General features: G+C 36.2%; 1 protein-coding gene across 2 annotated transcripts; it reads right to left on the bottom strand.

Moving 5' to 3' along the window:
* Positions 1-293: 293 nt before the first annotated feature.
* Positions 294-15,809, bottom strand: LOC113778103 (regulation of nuclear pre-mRNA domain-containing protein 1B-like). Of its 2 annotated transcripts, XM_027323379.1 has the most exons (9): positions 15,570-15,809; positions 14,860-14,954; positions 14,472-14,582; positions 13,739-13,986; positions 11,804-11,959; positions 11,536-11,692; positions 2,646-2,785; positions 2,543-2,578; positions 294-1,427 (listed from the first exon to the last, which is right to left on the bottom strand). In XM_027323379.1, exons 3-9 carry the CDS (start codon positions 14,548-14,550, stop codon positions 537-539), a joined length of 1,707 nt encoding a protein of 568 aa, XP_027179180.1. In that variant the 5' UTR covers positions 14,551-14,582; positions 14,860-14,954; positions 15,570-15,809; the 3' UTR covers positions 294-536. The 2 variants fall into 2 exon arrangements, with proteins under 2 accessions (XP_027179180.1, XP_027179179.1); XM_027323378.1 differs by lacking the exon at positions 14,860-14,954.
* Positions 15,810-17,037: the final 1,228 nt, after the last annotated feature.

Raw genomic sequence — 17,037 nt, 5'->3', positions numbered from 1 at the left:
TTCCGTGAAACTCTTCCTTTGTTACTTGCCCCCAGCTACATGTCCTTTGGACCCTTCACCCACCCACCCGCCCGCCACCAATGGAAGCAAAGCTAGCCCCCTATGTTGGTTGGGGGAAGGGGGCATTTCCTTCGTGAAGGATTCAATCCAGCCACAGGTTCCCCTACCACAAACCTTGTTATGACTTCACCCCAGTTGAAGACCCTACCGTGGTATGTGCCAATAAGACCACCAATAGCCTTTATGGCACTAGTGGGACACAAAGCCTACTTCAACAGAAAAAAGAAGGCAGAAGCAATGAATAATTCTACAAAATGCTACCTTCCATATAAGCTAATAATACACAAAGTACCTAGTAACATTTGGCTCATATGCAGATGGAGTGACAGAAAAGAAAAAAAATCAAAGAAAAAGGAAGATTCCTGGGTAAGCTGGTATACTAAAGGAAAGTAAAAGTAAAGATAGTTGTTCCTAGTGTTTAACAATACTGTCCTATTAATATACAAAAAGAGGTCTAATCTTTCCACAATGACTGCTCACTGCCGGGGTACAGGTGGAGTTGCTGACTGATGACCTTGGGCATAGAATCCAATACCTGGAGGCCGATAATATCCACCAGCAGCTGCCTGCTGCTGCTGCTGCTGAGACTGCTGGTTCTGAAGCTGCTGAGGAGGTGGTTGCTGAGTTGGTAAAGGAGCTGGCCTAGCAAATCCCATTGGCATATGTGGAGGTAAAGGTGGAGGTGGAAGGTTGCTTGAACCATATCCATAGGGAACCCCTATCATCATTGCAGCAGATTGGCCTAACTGAGTTGCAGAAGAATTTCCAGGAGTTACAGATTGGGGCGGTGGCGGCGGCGGCGGTGGGGGTTGTGGGAATGTTGCCTGAAGTTGGTTTCCCTGGGACATAAGCTGCATCCCATTGGCTGCACCAACCGGCATGTTACTTACTGTCTGCTGTGCAGAAGCAAAGAATGCAGCATGACTGCCATCAGAATGATTCACCTCAGAAAAACGCACAGGGTTCTCTAACTTTGGCCTTTTCTCTGGGGATCCAAAAGGTAAACTAGAAGAGAATCCAGTTGAAGTTAAACCATTACTCATAGAGGCAACCTCTTCTGCAACAAGGGATGAAAGAACAGAAGTAAGCATCTGTGCAGAGGATGTGGAAGCAGCAAGTTTTGCCACGACAGCAGCTGCTGCTGCCTTCTTATTCTCCTCTTCATTGAGTTTTGAAGAAGTAAAAGTTATAGGAGGGGTTGGCGGAAGGATAGGCATGCTTGATAACTGGGTCAAAGGCAAGTTTGCTTCAGCAACCCTTGCAGCCTCCATAAGTTGGCTACCAGCATTAGATTGGGAAGCCAGATAAGATGATGATACCAGCTTCTGCTTTACACATAAAGTTTGCTCTATCTGACTGCGGGCCACCTGTATGTGAAATACAACTGTCACTAGGAATACCAAAAATGAACAGCCAATTTTTTGTTGAATATTGCATGATAACTAAACTATATCACTTAACAGAACATGTTACCTCCATTCAACAAAAACATGTTATACCACTCAGCTGAATAGAAGTTTTGAGCAGCACAGGAGGTGTCAGCCAAAATGTAACCTAGGGAATGCTCTAAAATATAGGCAATCAGCATTTTAGTAATTTTCAATTTTTCTTTAATATGAGCACTATCATACACACAACATGATGAATTTTCAACCATATGTACATTTTCTGTTACACTTGCAGATGTCAAAGGTCAGTTTAGATTAAAAAATAAAAAAGAAAAAACAACGGCAGTGAACAACCATAATACATGTACCTGCCCCCACCAATCCAATTCTTCCCAATATTGACTTGTAAATACTCATTATAGGTGTGTAGGTTACGAGAACTTTAATGTTCTAAACATTTTTCAAATATAAATCTTATAGAAAAAATAGTAGTTAACCAACAAAACCACCACCCAATCAAATAGATGATGCACTCCCAATTTAAACCTAGAAACCATGTCACAGAAACTAGAGAAATTTGACGATCAGTAGCTAAACAAAAACGAGACAAATATAAAAGAGCAATTCACAAACTTAAAAAGTGGAACATCACTATTTAGCTAGCGCAGAACATCGAAGTAATTCATCTAACCCACTACCTTTTTTTTCGGGGAGGGGGGAAGGGGGGGGGGGGGTTGGGGTCATAAGGTAATGTTAAATCCAATTTACCAGATTATAACATTTCATCCACACCCCTCTTCCTCTTTTATTTTTCTGAAATTCAGTTTATTGACTCGTACAGAAGACAAGCTTGATTCACAAATATGTAGAAAAAAAATTCTGGACCACCCAAAAAAATATTAATTCCTCCTTTAAGAGACACCCCAACAACATGATGCAGCCATTAGTTGGATTTAGAGATAAAAACAGATTTGCCGAATATAGGAGAAAATATTGGTTGTCAAGAGTATAATTAAATAAACTGATTTTCAGATAGGAGAATAAAGGAAGACCTAGTAACAAAACCCAGCTTAGGAAGTAACAGGGAGTCTTACCTCCAATTCATTGCGTATCAGCTCCAGCTTTGATTCCTGAAAAGCAACAAGCAGTCAGGAAATATTACACTCCAATGACACTAGACAACTATAAAAGGCATACTTGATCTCGAAGTGCTTCATTAAGCTGTGAAACCAATGCAAGCCTAGTAGTTTCAAAATTTTCTAGTTGAGTAACACAATGCCTAAGGGCATTCTCGTGTTCTTGCATCTTTTCTACCAACTCTGAACCTTGCAGGCTTCCTGTCCAATACAGAAAAACAGATGCAAGATAGTCAAATTTTATCAACAGTGAACAAGTTGCCAGTTGATTGGTACATCTAATTTCTATTGATAAGCTGATACACACTTTGCAGATATATGTAATTTAGAGCTATAATGGTGAAGCTACAATACTTTAAGATGCAAAAAAAGATCCTCTGTACAATCTAGACTAGATTTCACATTTCACACAATGCAATAGCTATCAACTGGCTCAGCAACATCTTGCAAGTCATTCAAAGCCCAAAACAGAAGCTTAATGACAAGCATGAAACTCTATTTTGTCTAGAGGGATCGACCTTGATGATTAAAAGAGTACCCTCGTGGTTATTTCATTTTCATATGCTAGTCAAGTTTAGATTTTGACACTTTGAATCACCAACAACATCATTAAAAATCCATTCTGGTCATGTACGAACATGTTTACTACTTTAGAATGTTATGAAATTTAATGGAATTTATGTTGAGATATTTATATGCCAAAACGAAATATGGTAGCATAAATATGGCAGAAATCTTCTAGTTTTCTCTACCTGCTGACAACACATGCTTTGCTAAAGTTCATCTATGCTTACAGTTTCAAGCCCATAATTAAGTTCAAATCAGCCCCTAACACTATTAGGATGAGTTCTCAGCTGCTACAGCAGTATGTTAGCTTCACCCCAGCCTAATGACAGTAGGAATAACTGATATTTTCCTTAGGATTTGTGGCTAATTTGCTCCCCATTTGTATTTTACATGAAGATCTGTAATTCATTATATTTAATGCCAACATGTCAAAGTCCGGATCCACTATGAATCAATTTGCAAACTTGCACCTCCCACATCAGAAACCGAATAATAAAAATATCAGCTATGAACATTCCAAGTGGAAAGAAATTCTGAGATTTTGTTTTGGCTTATGGCATAGCATACTTAATAGATGATGTATTAGAGAAATGGTTAACAGTTTCATAATTTAGGATTTAATAAAAAGATTGAAAAAGAATAGGCACAAAGGGTAGAGAGTAAACGTTAACAAAATTCCAACTTATGAATTTTCTTGTTCTTCAATGAGCAAAGAGGATTGTCAAATCAGTCAGAAGCTATGTCCATGTAATTTAGCTGCTTAGACAAAGCCCCTCAAAAGGACTCAGGTCATCCACAAATATAAGTTAGCTGCTTAGACAAAATGCCTTCAACACCTGAGCTGTGACCTCCTCCTCCTCCCCCTTCCCCCCCCCCCAAAAAAAAAAAAAAAAACCAAAAAAAAAACACAGTTTCTTTTCTAGTATTTTCAACATCAGAGAGGTGCACCTTTTTGCATCTTTTTTCTTTCCTTCTATAGGAAATCTAGCATAAGAAATCTTTGACTGTCACTCGCACAAATGTTGTCCATGATATCATGTAATCACATGTTCTAAACAATCCAAAAACCCCTAACTCCAAAATCTACAGCAGTTGATCAGTGGACTACCACTGAATCTAGCACTGATCGCAAATTCAGATTCCTTCCATCACTATCAAACCTCTCTTTCAAACATGGGATGCCACAATCCAGTCACTTCTCCTATACCATCATATCAGGAATTCTTATCCTGGATATCCTGTGATACTGAAACTCTGCTAAACACTGTCCCATAATCCAAACGACAAGTTCATTCAATTCCTTCATCTTGCATGACATACTTTATCTGCACTGCGACACCTAGATTCCACTGATGGATTTGTAAACCTGACTTCTCATTCTTCATACTTCATACTTAAAACTAGAAATGACTTCTGACTTCCTCCCTGAAGGAACCTGACAAACCATGTCTTGGTGAAGTCTTGGTTGATAACTACAACATTCTCTAACCCATAATCCTCCATGATTCTAAGCACTGGTGCTTGCTAATTGATAATCAAATGTTACTTGCAACTACCATTTGGTTCTTCACAAATGCAAGCTTTTCAGCTTCTGATTCTTTTTTAGCCACAGCTCCAGGGGTCCCGAACATGTAAAAAATGAGTAAAAGAGGTAAAAGTAAAAATAAAAAAATAAAAAAGGAAGGCAACCTTGATCACACTAATCCAACTTCCCCTTTTTCTAATCTTTTTCCAGAAAGTTAAGCTTCATATAGAGAAAAGATAATCATTATATAATCGGAATTGGATTATGAAGTATATCCAGAAAAACCAGTAGATCAGGAGCGCGATAATCACCAAAAGAAGCAAACTGGCCAAACAAAAGTAAAGGCCAAGTTTCCGTGCCCATACAAAGCACCACATAGCCATCCACAGTAGTATGACAGCTAAATTGCTAGCGCAGCTAAAGCTTCAAAGTGTACCTGTTCTTGTCACGGAAATGATCAGAAGCAGTGTTTGGTAACCTCCTAACAACTTCAGTTATTTGGTGAAAAACCTACCAGTGTTTTTTTTTTTTGGAGAAGTTAATGATATGTTTAAGATGCACCACGAGGGTACAGCTAAAGATAAACTAGTAATCTTCTTACACAATTATGAGCCCCATCTAAAACAAAAGGTATACTATAAGCTGAGTAGTCCAAAGGTAAGGGCCAGAGTTGACATTTGCGTTGTTCCTAATTTTGATGGTCGCCATAGAAAAATGTATTTTACCTCTCTCCTTAGTTTCCAAAAGATACACAATGGGAACATACATGTGGAAATTCACAAGGCACGCATTTACTTTCAGCTCTTTCAGGTGTAACTCCAACTAGCAAGATTTTCTTAACCATGCCAGAAGCACACCAAGCAAATATTTCCGTTGCTTGATAAGGGAAAGGTACGCATTACGATGCCTGTGTAACCTAACTACCATAATTATATTCAATACACACTAGATCAGTTTTTGACCAGAAACCAGAAGGGAAAAGAATAATTGAAACCTTGCAGAATCGCAACCAAACAAGAGAGCAGTCTGAAAACTCGTAACACCACGTACCCACTTTCTAGATTGTGCATGAAACTCAAATCCTCAACATGTACTTAATCAACCCTCTTAAGTGCACTCAGAAAAGTCAAATTAGTACAAAAATAGAACAAAAAAATTGAATGTCAAAAACTGATAAACACAACTCATTTGGTGTCACACTGAGTAAACAGTGATGCATGACCAATCACTCCCAGAAGTCTTCCTCTTCCTATGTAGGCATCCAAAAGGATGTAACCATAAAAAATTTAACTGATTCACAGTCAGGACTAAATGAATTTCCAAAAAAATATTCAACTCATTTACAATATAAGTGTTTCTTGGAATATGATGGATTTGGACCTTGGATGATCCAATCATTGCATGTGCCCAATTGACTTGAGCTTAGCATATGCCAAACAAATTTTGGGCCCTAATGTTGTTTGGCCTTTACGGCTTCAAATAAGTGTAGTTCACAAATTTGGCACTTGTTCTCATTGCTGCTGAAAAAGCTGCAAGGATGCCTTTGCCATTCCCCTTATGATGGTGGAACAACTATCAACTTCATTATTGTGGTAAAAGGTTATATTGGCAAGAGGGGGGAGAGAGGAAGAGAGAGTGGGAGAGAGAGAAGGGAATCCTTTGGTAGGTCAGTTTCATTTAGCCACATTAAACGACCGAGGAAAGCTGGTCTGCGACAAGCACATTTGTTGTAGTATTGTCATAGTGCTGTGTCAAATCGAGAATTTTCAACAACTGAAGGTAACTAAGAACAACATTAAACAGGCAAGGAAGTTGGTCAACAGGCTCAAGTAAAAGAGCTTACAAAAAATTAGATACTTTACCGGTTCAAACTGTAGGAAGATCAGGAAAAGTTTAAACCACTTCCCACAGGATTATCAAATAGCAATGCAGAGGCCAGAAGCCTGACTACGTGCATTATAGGAATTGTTCAAAGATCACCAATAAGTTCCTTTCTGTAACCCTAAGGATCATGATGTTCTACCAACTTTTCTGGGCCTAGATTTTTTCAATTGTACTTTCAAATAATTTGTAGATGTAGGGTATCATTTCTCCATTTTACCACTTGAAACTCAAGGGGTTCACTCGTTCCATATTGAGTCTTCCACAATTCCCAGAACCCATTCAAGTTCCCATACACATAGAACTTTTACTTTAAAATACATTCCAAAAACTTCTTTATAAGATTTACATGACCAACATACAACTCTGTGCCCATCCAAACCTTACTAGTGTAAGAATAGAAACCCAAAAAGGAACTATAACACTACATTATAAAATAATGTTAAGATCGATTCTAAAAACCAGTTACTCTAGGATTAAAGTTTAAATGAGTATAATGGAATAAAATTGTCCTCAATTTAAAAGTGTTACAAGTACTTACCATGTAACAAGATGTAATCAAACTTGGACATTATAAAATGATAACAAATGAACAATATTCCAACTATTCAACCTAATCATCATTTTGTCAAATATATTACTAACAAGCTATTAGTTCCTCAAAAGCAGAGCATACAACACAGTAATGGCAAGTCATTAAGTTAACCTACAGGAAGTAATTCTTTATCACCAGTTTTGCATCCAGACAGATACGCTACTCCAACCTGTTTAATTAGCAACATTGTGCAGAGTACATAAATCCGAATAATTAAGTTTGACGATTTGGAATGGTGGATTTTATGGATTTTCATGCAGTTTCACTTATAAATTTGATGTATTCTTAAATTCTAAAATAATAATTCTAGTGCCATGTCTTCTTAGAATTCCAGGATTCAAAGGACATTTATATTATTGCAGCAAATGCTGAATAGATAGTCCTACAGGCACATAAAGTCACATGACACAGCACAATAGCTTGGAGGCCAGATAGGCCTAGGGCTTTAAAACTCGCAGTCAATAGCAAAATTATAGGCAAAATAGCAGGTACCAAAATTCACTAAAAGTCAGATCAAAGAACTTGGAAAAAAACAGAGAAAACATGCAAATAAGAGTGAATCAAATTAGGACAATCAAGAAATCACTCCTGGAAACACCCAAGGCTAGATTGCATCAGACAATCTCAATAAGACAAAAGTCTGCAGGGATCTTATTAACAAAGGAAATCTGTGATCCCTTTGTGGAGAAGTACAATAATTTTAGATTCCTAAAACAAATTCAACTCCAACTCTATTTAAGACTCTCAACTAGAATAGACTAGGAAGAAAACTTCCTTGTTGACCCTAAGACTGACAACTAAAATGAGTAATTACCAAATAGAAAACTAAAAAAAAATCAAAAATTACCAAAATGTAGGCATTCCTGTGAGAAGCAAAATTACTAAAATACCCCCAAATACCAAACCAGAGAATCTGAAGAACAATAGACCACTAATGACTGACTCAAACTGACTATAAAGCCTCTTTTAAGACTCAAACTAAATTATGGACAATAGCCCCTTTGAAGGTGTGCCTATTTTAAGCTTAAGCGAAATTCTGTAAATCCTTGACTTCGGATTTCCTTCAGCCATTTATTGTCTGCATCATCATGTTAGCCAGGGAAGAGTTACGGAGTCAAGAAAAACTTTTAAGCGTTGAAATCCAACCATCCAGCCAGTTATTTGCTGATCTGGTATCCTACTTCGGAAATGGATATCCACTTGTTCAGATATCCGTTCGAGAGTATTGGATATGCCAGATATCTGGTTCAAAAGTAAAGAAGAATAGATTTTCCGAGAAATGAAATAAAAATGATACCCGAGAGATGCAAGCGTGGATGCACTAACTAAATTAAACCATTGGCTCAGTTCTCTCATCTTCTCTTCTGTTTTTTTCCCTTTCCTAATCTTTCCTCGTTCGTAATTCTTATTACTTCACACCTGTAAAACAACATCTAAAACATACTGCCAATAACACCATAAACCATTAACTGTATCAATATAGGCACTCCCCTATTCGATAACAATATGCACCACTCAACCATCAAAAAAAGTGATCCTATTTTCTTGTTATTCTTGTGTCAATCTTTAAGAAGAGTGCAAAGCTCTAAATGCTTGTTCTAATCTGTTCTGCTTTCCTAAGCTGATTAGTGAAAGTTTTGTAGGCAAAAATGAAAGCATGGATTGGTTAAAAAGCTGTTTTAAAAGCAACCCAGTTCTACATCTCAAATCAGCTTATTTCAACTTAAACTAAGAAAAATGCTGAAGCCAAAATCAGTTGAAAACATCTTAAAATAGCCGGTAACTTAACGAGCATATAATCAGCTGATTAAAAACATAAGAGAATGAGCAGATTAAAAGCTATAACTTGGGTGTAGGACACAGCTTTTTCTCACATAGCTTCTTCCTGGCTGCAAGGAGAGTTTGACTTGGGCTAGGCCATGTGTCAGGGGAACAAGGAGGTACTGAAGAAACAGATAATTAGTGAGTCTGTTTGGATAGGAGGTTATTTGAAATATTTATTTGAAACAATTACTGTAGCACTTTTTGTGATGTGATATATGTGAGATAAAAAGGTAGTTGGAAATTGTGTTTATGATGTAAGCAGAACAAAGTTCGAAATTTTTTTTTTTTGCAAATTTTGATAACCAAACATACCCAGTGGCATTCTAGATGCAGGATAACAGGAGTTATGATCCGTGCCCAATCTGCTGCTCCTATATGATCCACCACCCCCATTGTTAAAATCTGCTGGATCGAATTTTCAAAAAGGCTGATAAGATTCAACGAATATAAACTATTTCAGATAATTTTGCACACCCTTTTAGCTTTCTTATTGTTAAGCTTTCTAAGCTGTAAAGTTTTCTCTGTCCTATAAATCAGTTAGCTTATAAGTCTTAATACACGTCAGTTGTGACATATTCATTGGGAAAGGAAGGAAACAATGTTAAAGTTTGTGATGTTTTGTTGTGCTTTAAATATTAAAAGCTACCTTTACCTCAGGAGTTCATCTATATTTTGTTATCCTTAAGCTTCCTAAGCTGTAAAGTTTGCTCAGTCCTCTCCATAACTTAGCTTATAATTTACAATACACAATCAATCATATCACGTTCAATGGGAATGGAACGGAACAAACAATCTTACGTCTATGATATTTTGTTGTACATTTTAGTATTAAAAGCTACCTAACCTTAGGAGTCAATACTAAGAAACTAGAGGTGGGATTAATTTAAATGACGGAGGACCCACAAAACTTGTCTCAAGCACATAGAAACACCTTTCTGTAATGAAGACTACGCTGGGCTTAAATGACATCACATTAAACTAACAAACAGAGTCTACTTTACCACTCTCAAAGTGCATTAAAATGCTCTCCACGTCACAAATAAATGATGTCCTCCCACACCAGCTCTCCAGCTCTTTCTACTTTTATGCAAATTAACTGATTACTTTTCTCTAGCTTCGCCCTAGACAAACTCATTTTCAACAAAATTATGTAGCTTGCGCATGTATTCACCTCCTCTTGTCAGGAGACTGATTGATGCAGAACGAATTTAACTACTAAAAAAAAAATCTCCATCAGTTACCAGCAGAAGATTAATGAAGCTAGTTGCTGATTTGGTGCTATCAAACACCCAAAACATTGACAGAGAAGGTAAAAAAAATAGAAGCAGAACTTAGATAGCCTAGGAATCCAACCTATATCAGCACAAGAAAGATCTAGCAAGACAAGCTAGCAAATCTAGAAATACAGAAACAACCATCACCAAGCTCAACATACTTCCATCCCACTCACACCAAGATTTCTCAAGGACCAAGCAAACTTCATAGGTAAACAAAACTAAAAGCTAAAATGATAGGCAACAAAAGTTAACTTGGAAACATAAAGTTTGACAACAAGCATTTGCAGCCGTAGGACATACCAAACCAGGAGTTTTAGTTGGACTAGGAAGCTTAAATTTGATCCCATGTGCTTAAAGCTGCAAACTTTCTCAATTTGCCAAGTTGCATAGACACCGTTCAACCCTTATATCCAGTAAAAACTTAATAAGAGGAATACCGAAGTTCTGCCCACAAAATATCTTCACTGAAGGAGAAAAAAGCCAAAATTATCAATGGATGAAAATCAATGATTGTTTAGTACCCAATTGCCAAATTCATCAAGTTTTTTTCTTATTGGATAGCCCGTAAGTAGATGAAAGTCCACAAAGGGGATTAGTTACGTTATAAGAAAATTAGAAACATAATGTGGGAAGAATATTTTGTATCTTTTGTTAAAGGAAAATATCATATCATTTTTAGACACTTGAGTATCTTAAGCAGATTTACATCAAAGGAAACAGCAAAAAAGTGTATAGATATGGGCAAAGTACCCTTTGATGGTCACTGGATATGGATTGCAAAAGCCCAAGAGTGGATGGATGTGGATGTAATGCCAGGAGGTGGGGGAAAAAAACAATTCCAAAAGTATGCATTTGCCCTTAATTTTTGAGATAGAAGGATCACGTATCCATTTCACCATTAAATAAATTTAGGTATGACTCCTAAGCAATCCATTTCATCATATGTAATGATTCTGGCAGCACGACTAACCACTAAATGAAAGATAAACAGGTGGGCAGTAATAAAGACCATCTAATGAATGAATGGAATATTTATCTCCAGAACTTTCAATTCAATTCATCAGATAATGCTTTACACCACTAAACCAGCCAACACCACCTACAAATTCAAAATCCTACACTCTCTTCATACTTTTCAGATGCATCCACCAAGAAGAACCAAAATTTTACTCATGAATAATGCCAAAATGAATATTTCAAGCAATAGTCTCAAAGACATACTTCTACCACTTAATTTTTCAGTCTATTAGATACTGGTTTCAAGTCTGGTTTCACATCTTACCCGCATGTGAAGAGCTTTCAATGTCTTTTCCAAGTTCTTTAAACCAGGAAACAGCACTTTTGGACTTGCTAAAAGCAGCTTCTTCATTGACACTTTCTTCATGGACCAAATGGAATGCGGATATTATCCTTTCTGGCAAACCCCCAACAGCCAGTTTCTGATGTTTCAAGAAAAGAGACGACAATTATCAAAATAAACATCACTGTCATCAGAGAGTTTGCAATATAAGCAAAACTAAAGCAAGCAACAACATGGACTTAAGACTTACAATTCTTAATGATTGAGCATCTCTCTTCACGACTCTGATAGGGTTTGAGCTCTTTCCATTGCTGGCAGTTGTGGGAGTAGGATTCTTTCCCAGTATTTCATCTTTAAGACTCTGACCTCTAGATCCAAAAACTTTTCTTTCTTCCCAAATGTCAACCTAGTGTAAGGAGCATATCCAATCAACCCTCAAAGACAGGGAAACAAATACATGGGGATGAAGCAGAGCAGCAAAAATCCAAAAGCAGCATGAGTAAAATGTGCATAGTAGCAGAGTCGTCGCTACTTATCAGACAGTATTAATATTAATCTCATGCAGTTTTCTCCAATGAAATGCTAAAAGTTAAAACGGAAAAGATAAACAGAGACTAATGGAGCAGGCCACATTGTAATCCTCCATATTAATTGCCTGTAATTGAGAGCAAAGAATTTTCTTAGATTACGATTACAGCAACAAATAAGATGCTAGGCAAATGTTTCCCAGTAAACCCAAAGTCTACAGTACCAGATGGTTTATCACCACAGTTCAACTTGAAAGTACATTCTCATCCATCATTGAACATAGAAGCAAGAAACAAGTTAATGTGTTTCCACTGTCCTTGAAGTAAAGAAGTGAATCATCTCAGCAAATCTTTCTCAGTGAAATCATGTTTTTGGTACAAAACCAAATAAATGAACTTTCTACTACAAACATGATTTTAGTACAGAACATACTTAAGCGGGACTTGACAAGTTAATACATCACTTGCACGTTTGAGCCATCTACTTCAAGCTTACGATATATGACAATCAAAGTTGAGATGCAGAGCTTTATTCAAATTACAGAAACTCTCAGAAGATAAAAGTTCCACAAATGCAGAAAGCATCAACCAACAGCAGTTTCACAAACAGTGTATATAAAAGATGTCATAAAGTGAAGAAATTATGGGGAAAACAATTCAGACATTAGCATCAACGTTACCAACATGTAATTTCTGGATCCCAACATCAGAAGCAAATAGCAATATGAAAAATGAGCAAAAGGCCATGCAAAATAAATGGTTTTCTACATTAAACAAAGCAACCCCTCATGTAAGCAGGATGAAGAGGATTTACTTTTAATTGATTGTTCTTTCCTGTTGTTCACCATTTACAGAAAGGGGAAAATTTTCTCTAACCCAGGTTAAGATGGACTTTGTGACGCAAAAGGTGTAACATTTGCCACTGATATTATGAGCAAACAAGTTCCCATTACATGCACTCTCGGATGACGATCAAGTTGTTCATCAAAACAATTTGGGAAAAAAAAAAGAACATAATCTTAGCTCTACCACAAAAGACATTCAAAACAGCAATCAGATTAGGAACAAAAGTAAGAATCGAAAAACTAATAAAAAGACAAAAACAAATAAGGTTAGCAAAAGCAATGAAGAAATTTAGCTCCAGCACAGAAGACACTGTGATAGCTATTCACCTTAGGAATTAAAATAACTGCAAAAACAGAGAAATTTCAAATCAGGAATAAAATAACTGTTCGTTCCATAACTCATCCAATGAGTCTTAAAGAGCCTATATGCAACTGCAAAAAATTGGGGAACATGATGGCTTACAGACCTAAAAACATGCACATAAAATGAAGATAAAAACTTTCTTTTTAAAAAAATAAAAAAAAGGAGGAGAAACTTGGCGATCTAGTTTCAGGAAGACAAATCAAGATTGATCGCTCAACTCAACCATATGCAGAATTTTCTTGTTAATCTGTGTACTATGGATACAGGCAGTCAATCATACTTCTTCTTTTTTTTTTTTTTTTTTGGGAATGGTGAGCCAAAAGGATATGATTAAATGAGATCACTTTTTCAATCTTGTCTGGGTAAAGCATCACTTCGTAATGTGCTGGTAAAACTAAAGTCAAAAACAAAATACCCAAATATGATCTTCCATATGGATGAAAACTAACCAGCCTGGAGGCTGCTTTCTTTCCATTTTCATCACCACCCTCATAGACGTGTTTGAGAGCTGCAGGAAGGAACTTCCAAAATTCATTTACAAACTCACTGCCCTTGCGCCTACTATTTTGCAGAATATCATTGGCCAAATATAGAAATGAAACATGCTGCTCCCGAGGTGCAGATTTGAAAATTTTTTCCCATGTTTCAACAATTTGTTTAGCTTTCTTCCGGTGAGTAATGCACCAACGAGACAATGCTGAGCATGAGTTAAGAGAATATAGTGTAATATAGACATAAACGTAATTTTTAAAAAAAAAAAAGCCAATAAACCAAGGTCTGACTGGTTCTGCTATTGAATTGTGCAGCAGTAATAAATAAATGTTCAACTGTATATTGAGATTCAGATTAATTCAACATACAGTTAATAACTATAAAAAAAATGATTAAACCAAAGAAAAGAAATGAACAAGTCCTTCAAATAAGCCTGCACATGGAAACTCATCATCAACAATAGTTGACCTTTTTTCCCTAGCCTCAGCAACAATAAATAGGTACATAGACCAATCATCTTAGCTTCTAGAATAAAAGTTAGAACAAATGTGTACCATTGCATCTATAATTGTCTTCCAAGCAGCGTAACAAGGGCTCCAAACAAAAATCACAAGGAAATAAATGTGTTTGCTATTTGAATATATGTATACACCTAAAATTAAAGGGGTTATAAACACTGAAGAAGGATACACTCAATGCTTTGCTGTGAACTGTTAAGTTTAGCCAACTTCTCAGCCAAAGTCTGCCCATTAAAGTCATCGTCGCTCATCCTTCCTAATAAGATGTTTTTTCTTTATAATCCTGGAGAGAAGAAAGATTGTTACCATAAAATCGAAAGTACAAATTGATAACAAGGAATATGTGGGAAATATGTAACTCTACATTGTTAAATCTCGAAGCATCTTTGTAGCACTTCAAAGGCATTAAGGGGAAATAAAATTCTAGTTTAGCAGTTTATGCAATTACTGATAACTATTTCCATCTCTTAAATATTCATGGAACTCTCAAAGAACTTCAAAGATTATAGGGCTAACTCATGGCGAAATTCAAACTCGCCAAGGAGCAACATGAAGCTCACCAGCATCATTAACTAGTTGAGGAAGTTCACCGACATAAAGTTCTATGGAGCTATGATTTCTGTTCATCTCAAGCATCTGTACCACAGTCTGGTCACTATACAACAATATAAGACCAACTTGAAAATCAGTACAACCTCTCTTGTAGTATAAAGGGAGTTAATCTGGAATATTCAGTTCCCTCAAACCCTAGCTCAGCTCAAATATCAACATTAAATCAGGGGTTGACATCCTCTCAAACACATCAACCCCCCCCCCCCCTTCCGGGAAAAAAACATAATGTAGCGGTGGTTCCGGAACAAAAAAAAAATGCCCTCCATGATGCACCTCTAACACATGTTTGGAAAGCCAAAGACATTATTCTGTTACAACTTACAAACAAGGATACAAGATACCATTTTAATCCCGCAGAAAACAACTCTAAATCATGAAACTTTACTCGAGTATCAGTAACGAGACATGCACAGAACAAAGAAACTCTAAACTGAACACCATACCTTGAAATACTGCATAGTACACAACTTAAACAAATCATGGAGAAATGAAATAAAATGAAAAATATAAGTCAACACCCATCGTTTTCAGTAAAAAATTTCACCAACACACGGCAGAAGATGACAACCGCCATTATGGCACTATGAAAACCAAAATCCCTCACTTTCACCACAAACTATAAGCTCAAAAGCATAGAATTAATAAATCAATACTAAACCTCGTATTCAATTCCTAATTTCTTCTTCTAAAAACTTCAATTTCTCGGCTGCGATCCTCTCCAAAAGCTGAATCCGAGCCTTTCTCGCTCTAGTCCCTTATCATTCCAACAGATTTAGGAGTTTTGTCGAGTCAGATTTGGGTTAGGGTTTGGCATGAAGAACGATAAGGAGAAACAGAAACGACCAGAGGAAGAAAGGGGCTTCTATATGTGTGTTTTTTAATCGTTGTTCTTTTTCTTTTCTTTTCTTTTCTTTTCTTTTCTTTTTTTTGGCTTTTTCCTCCCTATACTAAAAACCGCTCCTAACTTCACAGCTATGTTGCCGTTTTTGTCACGTTGGCACAGGAGCATGCAAAATCGAAAAGTTTCGATTTGTCGATTGAATTCGAAATGAATTTGGAATTTTTGAAATTAATAATTTAAAATTTAAATTTAGAATTGAAATTCAATTTTTTGATTTCGAATTATGTGAATTTGGCTCAAATTCGATAATGGGATTTTTCAAATTGCATTTCGGAATTCCTATTTGGATTTCAAATTCATTTTTCATATATATAATTTATATATATAGAATATAACATTTTATTATAATAATGATTTTTATATTCCTGAATTTGATGATTCGGAATTCCTATTTGATTTCAAATTTGTTTTTCACATATATATTATTTTATATATATATAATAAAACGTTTATATTATAATAATAATTTTATATTCCTGAATTCGGTGAAATAAGAATTTATCGAATTCTGAATTGAATTCGGAATGAATTCAAATTCGGAGTTGGTGAATTCGAAATCGAATTCGATCGAAAATTTTGATGCCAAAATTTTGAAAATTTTGGATTTTAAAGTTTTGAATTACCGATTTCGATTCTGATTCACATCCCTACGTTGGCAGGATCAATGGGAATTTTTCTGTCCATACCAAGGGTATTTTCTACAAAAGGCTTAATTACATGTTTTTCCCTTGTAATAATTAGTATAGGTGTAATCTACAACACTACTCGAACTGACACGAACTTGGCAAAAACTGTCTTAAAATACCAAATTGATCAATTAACGGAAGGATCTATTTTAATCAGATTATGGATACAAGAGGATCTCAACTCGTTGTTCGCATGAACAACAAATCTCGTTATAAGAAATGGAACCTAATTCGATCAGGGAACTGCTCAAAAACGAATTAAGGTTAGTAGAAAGGTTGTTCTTTGATTGATAAGTTGGATTGAACGCTCGAGATCAACTCTAAGATGTTCAAGGTCGCTTCAAAGAAGTCAAGAGAAAAACTCTCTCAATCACACATTGAGTGTTTCTAAAAAATTCGTCTACCCATCTTATTCCTTATTGAGCGAAAAAAAAGATGCCTCTTTATAGGCTTACAAAGACTCAACTTAAAAACTTAAAAGAATAAGGAAACTAATGGAAAACTAAACTAGCTGAACATAACTTCTCAACCTAGTAGAT

Source organism: Coffea eugenioides, chromosome 7 (genome assembly GCF_003713205.1).
Source record: "Coffea eugenioides isolate CCC68of chromosome 7, Ceug_1.0, whole genome shotgun sequence".
Taxonomy (NCBI): domain Eukaryota; kingdom Viridiplantae; phylum Streptophyta; class Magnoliopsida; order Gentianales; family Rubiaceae; genus Coffea; species Coffea eugenioides.
Note: the sequence above shows the minus strand (reverse complement) of the source record. Positions and strands in the feature narration are given on the sequence as shown.